The sequence below is a fragment of the Crassostrea angulata genome, chromosome 10 (genome assembly GCF_025612915.1).
Source record: "Crassostrea angulata isolate pt1a10 chromosome 10, ASM2561291v2, whole genome shotgun sequence".
Classification (NCBI taxonomy): Eukaryota; Metazoa; Mollusca; class Bivalvia; order Ostreida; family Ostreidae; genus Magallana; species Magallana angulata.
Genome location: NC_069120.1, coordinates 37703008 through 37716428, shown reverse-complemented (window position 1 = coordinate 37716428; position 13421 = coordinate 37703008). Strand labels below are relative to the sequence as shown.

The window sequence follows — 13421 nt, the reverse complement described above, 5'->3', positions numbered from 1 at the left end:
TGACACTTCAGATTAAAAAAAAAATCCTTGCCAACTCAAGTATGAAGCTAACTGATTAACCACAAATTGTAGATACTAAGAATAATACAGAAGTATAGGCATTTTACATTACACAAACTTACATTATCAGCATCTAATGCTAGGACCTGTGTAACATTGCTGCCTAAAGGTAAACTCTCTGGAACAGTAACAAGATAGCTGCCTGACTGTGTAAAGACAGGTGAATTAGGGTTGCGGTTGACATTGAAAGTGACTGTAGCTGTTGCTCTGTCTGCTGGATACTGGGTATCATAGGCAATCACCACCAGCTGTTAAAAGAAGGTTTCATTTACAGTCCATAATCAGAACTGGAATATTAACAGCTAAGGTAGCAAATATAGAATAAGTTGTAATCAAACAATAAAAGACACTTATTGAAATCATTTTAAATATTTGAGAGAGAGAGAGAGAGAGAGAGAGAGAGAGAGAGAGAGAGAAAGAGAGATCTTACGTTATACTGGGATCTCTGTAGACCATCCTCCATTAGACCACGGGCAACCTTGATTTCTCCTGTGGTTGTATTCAAGGAGAAGAATGAAGGAGCTGGATAGTTGCCAATTGTTTCATATCTGAGGCTTCCCTGGATTGAATAAATATAAAAATAACATGACTGTAAACTGACATAAATATCTTAAACTCTCAAATTTCAAAGACAATTTACTGTGGTTATACATGTATAGAAGTTCGATCCAGGATTAAATGGGACTCACTGTACTTGGGTTCAAGTCTGGATCTCTAGCAGTGACAGTGAAGATCACAGTCTCTGAGGCTGTTCTGCCTTGTCCCAAACTTTCTGAATATGGAGTATTTATGAAGAATGGAGATTGTTCATTTCGATCAATTGTTATTATGGCAAATGTCGAAACACAGTTCTGAGGGTCTCTCAAATCACAGGCCTGGACCGAAATCTGAGGTTAAAGGAAAAACAAAATGCAACGTAATGTAATATGTCACAGATAATTATGTATGGTCAACAACCTAAAACATTAATTATCAAACTTTAAGTTAAAACCTTTTATTGGACAGTACCATCATTTCCAGAGTCTAAGATCATATATCCTTACCTGATCCTGAAGCCAGTTTCCAGTGGTCAGGAGTTGCTTTACAGTGATCCAGCCTGTTTCTGGGTTGATGTAGTAGTAAGTCTGGGCTCTGGTGTCTCCTATGATGCTGTATCGGATTGGATCCTGTGTACAATAGAAATGAAAGAGTCACATCTCAAATGTCTTTTCAGCCTTGAATATTTTCTAAAATATATTTCTCAATTCAACTCATTGTTTTAATAAATCTTTAATGAATATAAGAATGACACAGAGACATTTCATTCAAGCAAGAACACCTACAATACTTTTTTAAATCACTGCATTCTGCAGATCAATAAATGGGCAGCAGGCAGCTGCTCTCTATACTTACATTGTCTCCATCAGTAGCATTCACTTGAACCACTTGATATCCCAGAGGAACAGTGTCCAGTATGGTTCTACTGTAACTTGGTGGAGAAAATACAGGTGAGTTCAGATTCCTTGTCACCTGGATGGTCACAGTGGCATTGGCTCTGTTGTTGGGATACTGTGTGTCGTGGGCGGTAAGTCGAAGCTGCAAAGAAGCCATACTAATTAGTCAGACATTCATAATGAAATTCAATTGTTATGATTCGAGTGTATTAATGTCCTTGACAATATATATATATATATATATATATATATATATATATATATGGATCCTTACCGTGTAGCTGGTTCCCACATCTTTCCTCAGAAGAGCTTGATTAATGATGGTAATGTTCCCTCTGTCTGGAATCACTCCAAAGAAGGCTGGGGCTGCATTGTCACCAATGACAGTGTACTCAATTCTCCCCTGAAATTACCAACATTTCATGCAAATCAAATTCATGTATCTTGAATCTTTGGAGCATCCAAAATGGTGTTAATACAAGTATTTCTCAGCCGAATTTCACCAGTGCTTACTCTCAGATCTTGATCAATAGCTTCTGTGCTGAAGATGATAGCGCCATCTGGGGTGTTCTCTGTGGTTGCTGAGCGGTATGGGGTGCGGATAAACTGTGGAGCGAACCGGTCTTTGATAACGTTGACAATTACAGTAGCATCAGCTGTGCGCTCAGGAGTTCTCTGGTCACTAACTTGAACTTGGAACTGTTGGAGAAAAAGAAAAATGACCCAGATGATAATCTTCCTCTCGAATCATGTTTTTTATGAACAATGTGTAAGTCTGCCACTAAAAATTTCAAAATAATTGCTGAACAGTCATCAGATTTGAATGTTGCTTCATATTTTACTTTTGGCAGGATATCCCTTTAAAAAATATGGTATAAAAATTGAACATTTTACCGTATATTGGTTTTCTGCTCTTCCTTCTAAGACGTTCTTTAGAGTGATCTGTCCAGTAACAGGGTTGAGATAGAACAGGTCGATGTATGGCGACCCGCTCAGTATTCTGTAGTTCAGTTGATCCTTTAGACATAACATGAGAAATAATTTCCAGATTAATTTTCCACATAATCTTCAATGTGATAAAGTATACATATTATTTTATCATTTTTTTCAAAGTTTTAAATAACAAACTTGTATGAACATGTACATCATTTTAGAAAAATAGGATCAAATTACAGAAGTACCAGGCAATATGTGCAGAAAAAACAGTACCAGTCTTTAAAGCTATTATAATCATAAATCTTCAATGGATAAAGAATGTTAGCAGTACATATAACGTACTTAAACAATCATGGTTTTGGGAGTAGATTGTTCTGGTATTTCAGTTTTGCCTGTCTTTTTAGCAAAATTTCAACTTTCATTTTTTTTTTAACATTGTTAAATGGCTGTGGTAGTAGTTAAAATCTCGAAATTTATTGCACAATTTTAATAAGCTTTCCCGTACCTTAATCCTTTCACGCCTGCCGTTTTGACAGTTTTTGCAAGAATTTAGCGAACAATTTATGTGCATATATCAATCATTTTTTTTTTTATATTTAGATGACCTTACACAAAAAAAATTTCTGTAAAAAAAAAAATCATTTTTTTCTCGTTTTCAAATATATCAATTTTTTTATTGTATTCCATGTCTTTACATCATATCAGCAGTTTTCTCTCTGCGAGCATAAAAATGCATCAAAAGGCGCACTTGGCCATTAAAGGGTTAATTAATGTGAACAAAATCTAATCTAGACTTGTAGATATATAGCCAAGATATCATATGTAAATCTATCTACTGGTTATTAATTTTTGGCACAATTTTAAGCTAATATTTGTGGAAATAATAATATCCCAATTTTTTAATGACTATTATCTGACACAGTAAGTGCCATTTATTTTTTTTAATCCTAAATATTAAGTAAAATTAAGCTCTTGTCCACTGTCCACTTCAAAGCTTAAGTTTACTTAATATTTAGGATGAAAAAATAAAATGGCAGTTACTCTGTCAGATAATACATGTAGTAAATATGCACTTACTCTATCAGCATCTGTTGCACTCAGAAGAGTAACATTGGAACCCAAAGGAATCGTGTCCTCAACAGTGGTGGTGTATGTATTACTGGGTCTAAACACAGGACCATTTTCATTACGAGTGACACCAATGTTGACCATGGCAGTTGCAGTTTGCGTTGCTACTCCCCTATTAATGGCTTGTACACGCAGCTATGATAAAACATAATTGAATGAAGATGCACAAAATACCATTAAAGCTAGTATAGCAAGCAAAGTCAAACATTTACTATAAAAGAAATATCAAAAAATTAACATTAACAACATTTAGGGAAAAAAACCTTCATTTTTTCTTAAAAAGCCTCATGTTATCAATTTTACAAGCACTTGTACAATATAATATGTTGTGGTGAGTGCAAGTTTACCTGGTAGAAGGTAAGCCTGGCAGGATCAATGGTGAGCTGCTGTCTGACAGTGACTAGTCCTGTGGCTGCATTGACACTGAAGTAATCTGGTCCACTTGAAACACCCAGCAAGGAATACTCAATGCTAGTCTGTTTAAAACATGAAATTCCAATAGTGAATACGAGTACATCACAATGTTATTAGAATATATTATTAGATAATAAATATGAGGGTCATATACAGAACAACAAATTGCCCAAATACATTTATGACCATAACCCATCCTCTGTAATTACCCATGTTAACATTTTCAATTCAATCCTTTTGACAGGATTGTTAATTATTCTTTAGCATTACTTTTTTTTATGTTGCTATAGTTTAAACCAATCTTTCGTTAAGAAACATGGCATAATTCTTTCATTAGACAATCTTCTCAACACTCCATGCAATAAATGTACTATATTTCTTTAAAAGTTGAACTACTCTTGCTAGCTGCCAATATCACCAATGGTTGCTAAAGACAAATGAGATTAAAAGGGAAGACAAACCCCTGGTGAGGCGACTGTGTTGGTAACAGAGTCTCCTACTGGTTTATTCTCACTGATTGTCACATTGTAGTTATTAGCACTGAATGCTAACACCCCTGTGTCTCGTAGAACATTGATACGGACCGTGGCAGTGGCCAAGCGCATAGGTGCTCCCTGATCCCTGGCTTCGACACTCAACTAGATCAAAACAAAAAGCTCTCGAATCAAAACAAGTCATTGAACAGGCATAATCATAGAATAAAATGATATACAACTCAATTAACACTGATGTAATATATGGAGAGAGAGAGAGAGAGAGAGAGAGAGAGAGACACTCTTACCCTGAAATTACTGGTGGATATTGATTTAACCGATTTCAGGAGCACAATAACACCAGTGCTGGGATGTATGAAGAAATACTCCAGTGGATTTCCATCACCCCCAGTTATCACGTATGAGATTACATTATTTGGAACCTGAAGATTATCAACTCAACAAATTAAATTGACAGCCTTATTTAATACGGAAAGTACAAAAACAAAGTAAATTTGTCGAAAGACTTGATCCCTACAAACACTAGGATCTACTAAATGTTGAACAAATTGTTGTAAAATAAATAATGCTATAAAAACAAATCCATAGATGAATGAATCTCTAATTGAAAGCATTACATACAAAGAAATCATCATCGGTGGCATTCAGGTCAATGATTTCTGATCCTACTGGCAGAGTTTCTGGGATGTTTCTGGTGAGATCCACAGCATGAAGGAAACGAGGATTTTCCCTGTTCCTTTGGACGGTGATCTGTACCGTGGCTGTGTCCGACAAGGGAGGCGACCCACCATCTGTCACTTGTACACGAGCCTTAAAGTAGATAAAGGGTTTACTGTTTAGAGTTCAAGTAGAATGTCAATTCTATAGACTAGTGAATTACTGTTAATGTTTGTCACATTATTTAATATCAACAATAACAAACGATTCAAAATCAGTAACTTTAACAAGTTGGAAAATCAAGTATATCATTTTCAACTGAATTGGAGTTCTACGTATTTGATAAAACTACAGTTTGCTGCCACTGTCTTAAAGATTTGGATAATCTTGTTAAATTAAACCAATGTTATATATGATATTAATAAAATTACCACAAAGTTGCCAATAGTTTGAGTCAGATTTGTTGTTGGTCTAGTAGAGATAACTCCAGTGTTTGGATTGATTTGGAACACGGTTGTAGCAGCATCATCACCAATCAGAGAGTAGGTCAAAACATTGAATGGACTCTGTAAAATGGTCAAGATTAGGAAATATTGAATAAGGATAAGATGAACATGCACAAGGTAAATTTGATCACTTAAAAAAAGTAAAGTGAAAGAAGTAATTGAGTTTCATTTATCTGGGTTATAATAGCACTAACTACCAGTAATAACTGGTTTGTGGGGATGTTATTTTATATCCAACCGTGAATTTATATACAAGTCCATGTAAAAATAGCATCCGACTGTGTATTCAAAAGTTTGTGGGAAGAAAAATATGTGGGCAGAGCAAATAATTTATTGACTATAATAAAAAATATCAATTCAAAGTGTTTACATCTAGCTGTCTGTCATGTAAAGCAATATGCAAGAAAAATTAAAATTGATTACACTTTAAGAATTCACATAAAGTTTAGAAATCTTACATCACTGTCGGCATCTCTTCCTATAGGTTTGAATACTGAGGCACCTCCAGGTTCAAACTGTTGAACCTCAGCATTGTAAGTGAATGTATTCTCAAAGAATGGGGCTGTGTTTCTGACCACAGTGATGGACACTAGTTGGGGGTTGTTGGCTTGTTTGGGTACACTTCCTTTATCTTCTGCACTGACTTGGAACTGAAAGGTAAAAGAAGTCATAGCTTTAGTTGCATACATGTTTATTTTTTTTTTACTTTCATGCTTGTACAATGTACATTAGACAGCTAGTCTTGTACACAATTACTTACATTGACTGTAAGCGTTGTAGCTGTGTTTGGATAATCAAGCATGGATCTCCTTAACATAACAGCACCGGAGTCCTCATTCACCATGAAGAAATCAGTTATAGTTGTGTTGGAACCCACTATGAAATACCTCAGCTGGTTGTTGGGTGTCTATATAACATCAAATTTACTGTTACTGTGTAACTGTGTTGTGAAGGATTCATACTATCACTACTTATTAATTTCTGACATAAAACATGAAGTATATCTATTCCAGACAAGTATAAAATAATCAAAACTCCTTGTAATTATTTAATCAGTTTCTATTTTCACCCAAGAACTAAATAATTTTCTGTGCATGGTAAATATCACCCATAGTGATATACCTAATACTCCATATTCTCTTTCATTTTGAACCTAGTATATGCATTTCAATTATCTAAAAAGTGTTCAAATGAGAATATAAGTTATTTGATCGATAGTGGTAATAGTTCTTTGAAACAAAAAAATTATAAAATGATGATAGTCAACGTTATTATTAACTATGCCCCTAGAGTAATTCTTCATATAACATAAAACTTTGTTGATACTAAATTAAACACTAGAGGAATGCCTTTAAACGAAAAAATTCACTAATTAGGATATTGAGCAAGAGTTGAGGTATCTGGGGACCAGCGTCAAGTTGTACAATGTAATATGACTTACAAACTGATCTCCATCGGTGGCTAGGACAGTGACCAGGGGCAGAGAAACAGTCTGGGTTTCCAGGATTCGTCGGCTGTATTGGCCGGTAGTCATCACAGGACTGAAAAGGTTTTTGTTCACTTTGATTGTTAGAAGCCCCTCGTCTTGTTTTCGAGGAGTACCTCCATCTTGTACGCGGACACGCAGCTGTAATTAAGCCAAGCAATAAAAAGATAAGTATCAGGCATATCTCATTTTGTACAAGTTCATTAATATGCAAGTGTGAAGAGTCCCCCTATCCCAAATCTTTAAGACAAATTTGAAGCATTTTTTACAAAAGAAGGAACCTAAAAGGAATTCAGTAACATATAACCGACTTGAAATTTTTTCAATCATCCCAAATAACTCTTTCAAAACTGTGTTATCCTTAACATGACAGTACTCAAAAATATTGCCAACCTGGAATGTGGTGGAAGGGTCTGATGAGATAGACTGTCGCAATGTTACTGCACCATCTGATGAAACTCGGAAGAACGTCGTTGACGAGCCATCTCCCACAAGTTCAAAGGAATAGGCGTTGAATGGAGCCTTCAAATACAAATCAGTACTACTATAAATGTATTATATTTGGCGCGTATGATATTTAGCGGAACAAGTTGGCGTAGATTTGAATTAGCATATTCCTGAATATAACTATTCTTTTATATATATATATATATATATATATATATATATGTGTGTGTGTGTGTGTGTGTGTGTGTGTGTGACATTTGGCGATGTACTTGTTTTAGTGGAATCTGCATTCCATCAAAAGCATTAAAAAGAATATACAGCCAAATGTAATACATTTACAGTATTATTACAGTTGAAGATCATATTTATGTTTGATTGTACATGAATTGACATCAATGAAGGTTTGACTTATACAGGGAGAGAAAGAGAGAAACTCTTACAAAAGTATCATTGTCCCTGCCATTGACCCTGTAAATTTCCTCATTGACGAGTTGATTTTCTTGGATTTCTTTCTCTGCAGGAAGATTCAGAATTTCTGGTGGGAACTGGTTACGATTCACGTTTACTGTAAGCGTTGCCTCGGGACTGGTTCTAGCAGGATTACCTCCATCAGTTGCGACAAACCTTACCTTCAAAACAGAAAATAAGTTTAGACATTACTCCCAAAAATGTTTTTATCAGACATTATAAAATAAACAAATTCATAAGCCTGGTGCTTTAATGATAGGTACTATTCATAACATTCCTTGCCTCTTATTGACATAATTTGCAGGACACTGCATGCATACATGTATAGTATATATTCGATACATATTTCAAAACTTTAAGATAACTCTTTCATTCATTTTCTGCACATTTTACACAAATAATTCTTTTTTTATCTTATACTCAACACATTAGAATAAAGCCAACTAAAACAATGCCATGCAGATAGGCGACTGTCACTTTGCTTTACAAACATAAGCATTTTGACTGCTTTGCAATTCATTAAGAGATGGGGAAATCTTACCGTGAATGGGTCCCCTGTAATTCCCACAAGGCTGTTTCTCAGATAAACAAAGCCATCCACATCAACAAAGAACAAGTTCCTGTTAGGGGAATTTGCTGTCATAGCATAGGTGACAACATTGTTTGGCACCTGTGGTACAAAAAAAACAACTATCTTTGTAATTTTATATACTGGTAAAATGTAAATTTTATATAAACATATTACAAACTGACAACAAATCGTATGTATCAATAACAGTTCATGAGTTGTAAGTCACTTAAGGAACAATGAAACCAGCACATTTTTTCTCACTCTTAAGAGTATTCAGATCCACAAACCTTGTCATCAGCATCTACTGCCTGAATTCTGTACACAGATAGGGAGACACTGTGGGTTTCTGATATTGTTGCGACATAGTTATTGGCTGTGTTCACATTTATCCACTGTGGGGAATTCAAGTTTCTGTTAACAGAGACACGGAGCACAAGGGTTCCCGAGCAACTTGTGACTGTATTTACTGCATCCTCGGCTCTCACTCTCAACTGTAAAAATACATTAAAATCAGTCAATCCAAAAAATTGCCAATTCCATGTACGCATAACTATATTGCAGACCTTAAAAGTTTACATCTACGTTTCTGTGAATTAGTGGTCATTATCTGCGCATGCGCTGGATACTGCATATTTAGCTATGAATGTACGTAAGAGGACGAAGGATAATACTTCTTAAAGATGCCTTTTCATTGTGAAATAAAATGCACTGTGACAGCTTTGTAGATAAACATGCATGGATCTATAAGTAACAAACAGTGCATTTGACTTCAACTTTATAACAGCCAGCCTTTTCTTACCTGGTAAATGGTTCCCTGATCTGAGAACAATGAGGGCTCATTTGTGGAAACTTGCCCAGTTTGGTCATTAACTCTAAAGAATACTTGGGCATTTTCATCTCCAATGAGACTGTATCTGACTGTACTGAATGGAGTATTCTGCAAGAAAGCAAAATAACATGATTTTAATTTTTTTCTTTCATTCTGAAATATTGTATCAATACCATTTTTCATTATCTTAATTGCTACTTGACTTACTGCTGCATCTGGATCAGTGGCATTGGCATCATAAATAACCCTGCTGACTGAAGACTGGTCAATGGGAATGTCGACAACAGAAGATGCAAATGTTGGACAGTTCCTGTTTCTTAAAACATTCACTCTCACTGTGGCCAAAGTGCTGCTGGATCTTTGAGGAGTTCCTTTATCATTGGCTCGTACAGATACCTGAAAACAATGACGATAGCCGACATGTAAATTTTACAAGTCTTTCAATAATAATTGTAGTTGATAGCAATTCATTTCTCAAAAAATTTGATAGGGTGTGAATGTTACTGGGATTCAAAGAATGCTTGCAGTTGAATTTCCTGCTTTTTATATTTGACAGCTAATATTTATGAAACGCTCAGATCATGATTATTCCTCTATAACTCTTACAGTGTAGAGTCCTGTGTCAGCATTGTCATCAGTAAGAGGCCTCCTGACATAAATCCTTCCTTCGTTGTCAATTCTGAAGTAAGTCTGAGCAAGTGCATCACCAACTATTTCATAAGTTACTTCGTTGTGGGGAGCCTGTTCAAAATAAATAGCAGTAAATTACCATCATTTCTTCTTATATATGGAAAACCAATTTCAATTTAAAATTTTAATTCAAACATATCAGTTGCAATTAGAAGTCAACTGTCATATATTCCATCCTTACTTTGGTGTCATTGTCACGTGCAGAAACTTCTTGTATTACAGTATCCAAGGCCTGAATTTCCCAGATTGTAACCTCATAGATCTGTTGCACAAACTCAGGAGCAAGGAGATTCCTATTGACGCTGACGGTTAGAATTTTCTCATCATACTTAGGAGGGTTGCCTCCATCGGTAGCCCTGAATGTTAGCTATAAAAATAGATACGTGTATCATAAACACATGTATAACTTACTTTGGAACTGTTTACATCTCTGTGGAATATAAAATGTTTTACTTTTGACTGAAGTAATGCTTTGAATAATTCAAATTGAAAACATGGGATGTCTGATAAAATCAATTAAATAAAAACACATGTCAAAATTTAAAGTTTCATCTACAACCTCATGGTTAAAATTAGTTTTCTCAAAATCAAGTAGCAATATTTTTACAAATATTTTTATGATGGGACTAGCCTGTCAAGAGATATTTACCCTGTATGTAGAAGCTGTATCAGGTTGGATGCTCTGTTTAAGACTCACTACACCAGTGGAAGAATCTACTTGGAAATAAATGGTTGCTGTTCCATCACCAACCAAGGAATATGTGATATCTCCGAATGGACTCTGTAAAAAAAAAAAAAGTTAATTTACATAATCAGATGAAGAATCTCCATCAATTTTATTCATAGATTATTGTAGCCATTGATGACACTGTCATACCACTGTGTCAGCATCTGTAGCTCTGACAGTGAAAAAGCCTTGACTTGTTGGTTGATTTTCATTGATTGGTGCAATTGCTGGGATGTTCTGGAAGACAGGAGGATTGGCATTGCGATCAACATCCACAGTAACAGTTATAGTGTTGGAGAGAGGATTCAAACCTAGATCCGTGGCAGTGACCGTCATCTGTAAAAAAAACAACAAAATCACTTAGTACCGGTATCTAAAAATCTGTGAAAATAATAAAACAAAGTAACTCAATATAAATTGTACATTACACAAAGGTAGACCTATAAGCAAGCATTTTTGTCTGATTCAATTTTCTGCACTTCATTTTACCTGGTATCTACTGCCAGTGCAAGGAGCATAGAGAAGGGATCGCCTCAAAGACAGGCTGCCTGTTTGGGCATCTATCAGGAAACACTCAATGTCATCAGCTCCTTCTGTCAGAGAGTACCTCACAACATTGTTTGGTGCCTGTTAAACATAAATAAGAAAATATCATTAGTCTGCAAAGTCTGGAAAGTCTCTAGAAAAAATTAGTAAAAATTGATTCATCTGTACTATAATTTATACTGACTATATCATGCATTGTACCTTTAGAATCAAAGTTTTTAATCATTTCATGCAGTGAAAAAAAAAATATGTAAACATTTTTTTTTCTTTTAACCAATAAACTAGAGATGTTTTTACCTATAAAATTACATACTAATTATATACAGAACAGTTATAAACATATTAAATATTTGTTCGTACCAGTGCATCACTATCATTTGCGGTGACTGCAATGATTCGTTGACCCAGACTCTGTGTTTCTGGGATACGTGCAAAGTATGATGGCAAGTTGAAGATAGGTCGCTGATAGTTGCTTTTCACCGTTAAAGTCACCACAGAAACATTGGTTTTGCTGGGACTTCCTCCATCATAGGCCTCCACTCTCACCTTGATAAAACAGAAGTTATATCAAAATAATTCAAAATTGGATTTGTTGGCTAATGTTGCGATCACCAAAGTGTTTCTTTGTTAGCACATTTTATCAACTGAATATATGAATGCAACATTCACCTTGAATTGATTTTGATTCACACCGCTCAACACATTTTTGATGGAGATCAAACCACTGTCCACTATTTGGAAATAATTTGGAGCCAAGTCATCTCCAGTGATTCTATACCGAACCAAACCAAAGAGCCCACGGTCATCGTCTCTGGCTGTGACCTGGAAAACACTTGCACCTAGTTGGATGGTGCCCTCCAGATCCTTAGAGTAAGGTTCATTGATGAAGTATGGGGTGTGGTCATTTTTGGTCACATACACAGTAATGGTGGCCGTTTCTACTCCTGTTGGGGTCAATGGAGGATTACCACCATCTCTTAGAGAGACAGTTCCCTATAAAAACATCACATATTAAAACTCAACAAAAATATTGCAAAAAATATAACATAAAACTTGATATTATATCTAAAGTAAATCAAACTTACTCATCATCATATTTTTGTCAGTTAATAACACTCATGGGTACCAAAGAATTATATATATTAAATAGAACATGTATTTAAAAAAAAAAACTACAGTCAATTCTTTTTATACATTATGTAGTAACACGTCGATCTGCTTTGCTTGTCATCAGGACAGCTTGTTAATATGTTATAAAATTCTAGACTTAACTTCAGTGGAATAGTTTTTAGACCAAAAATTCAATGATGCAGTGGAAATCCAAAAAAAAAATCAAGTAGAATTTTCTTACCGTAAATGTTCTGATATTAGTACTTGTCAATTGTTTCTTAACCGACAATTGTCCATTCTCAGACAGTGAGAAAAATTGCATCATGTTTGTATCTCCAGTTAAAGTTGTGATCCTTGTGTTGTAAGGAGCCTGAAAAAGAAAGATTTACATGTATACATCAGACAAATGAATAGAGAATATTCTGTATTTAACAAATATTGGCATTGTCTTTTTATCTTCCAAAAAATCCCTGACCACTTTTAAGAAATATTTTCACTTGTGCATGGTTAAAATTTAAATTAAAATCCATCCTATTTCAAAAATCAAATTAAACTTCAAAGCACTAAAACATGACAGTTTCAATAGCCAAATTAAATCAACATTTTTGCTTCTTACCTCTACATCATCATCTCTCGTACTCAAGGCGGCAATGGGGGTTCCCAAGTCTTGGGTCTCTGTAATATTTACACTGTAAGTGGAAATGGTCCACACAGGAGCGTTAAGGTTTCTGGCTATTGTCACTGATACTGTGGATGTAGCAGTTAGACTGGGTGTGCCTCCATCTCTGGCCATGACCAAAATCTAAAATAAAATTCTCTTTGTAAAAACTTAAGGCTTTTTTTACAAATAGGATGTACTTTGGAATTATTGAATGTGGCAGTCATACTGGAGGTGTGACCATCACATCACTAGTCAATC

General features: G+C 35.1%; 1 protein-coding gene across 1 annotated transcript in view; it reads right to left on the bottom strand.

Annotated features, from left to right (window-relative positions):
* The window catches only part of LOC128166439 (uncharacterized), a 77979-nt gene that overhangs the window by 34182 nt on the left and 30376 nt on the right, over window positions 1-13421 (bottom strand). Inside the window, exons 71-102 of the mRNA XM_052831607.1 lie at window positions 13119-13304; window positions 12744-12872; window positions 12062-12385; window positions 11753-11938; window positions 11336-11473; window positions 10997-11182; window positions 10769-10900; window positions 10301-10486; window positions 10036-10170; window positions 9637-9825; window positions 9400-9537; window positions 8888-9091; window positions 8571-8699; window positions 8002-8190; window positions 7508-7636; window positions 7070-7255; window positions 6389-6535; window positions 6087-6278; window positions 5554-5688; window positions 5087-5275; window positions 4753-4887; window positions 4433-4609; window positions 3905-4033; window positions 3507-3692; window positions 2388-2510; window positions 2007-2192; window positions 1768-1896; window positions 1453-1635; window positions 1104-1226; window positions 750-947; window positions 491-619; window positions 123-308 (exon numbers count right to left, since the gene is read on the bottom strand). Coding sequence (XP_052687567.1) covers window positions 123-308; window positions 491-619; window positions 750-947; window positions 1104-1226; window positions 1453-1635; window positions 1768-1896; window positions 2007-2192; window positions 2388-2510; window positions 3507-3692; window positions 3905-4033; window positions 4433-4609; window positions 4753-4887; window positions 5087-5275; window positions 5554-5688; window positions 6087-6278; window positions 6389-6535; window positions 7070-7255; window positions 7508-7636; window positions 8002-8190; window positions 8571-8699; window positions 8888-9091; window positions 9400-9537; window positions 9637-9825; window positions 10036-10170; window positions 10301-10486; window positions 10769-10900; window positions 10997-11182; window positions 11336-11473; window positions 11753-11938; window positions 12062-12385; window positions 12744-12872; window positions 13119-13304 — 5313 coding nt within the window. The remainder of the gene's footprint in view (window positions 1-122; window positions 309-490; window positions 620-749; window positions 948-1103; window positions 1227-1452; window positions 1636-1767; window positions 1897-2006; window positions 2193-2387; window positions 2511-3506; window positions 3693-3904; window positions 4034-4432; window positions 4610-4752; window positions 4888-5086; window positions 5276-5553; window positions 5689-6086; window positions 6279-6388; window positions 6536-7069; window positions 7256-7507; window positions 7637-8001; window positions 8191-8570; window positions 8700-8887; window positions 9092-9399; window positions 9538-9636; window positions 9826-10035; window positions 10171-10300; window positions 10487-10768; window positions 10901-10996; window positions 11183-11335; window positions 11474-11752; window positions 11939-12061; window positions 12386-12743; window positions 12873-13118; window positions 13305-13421) is intronic.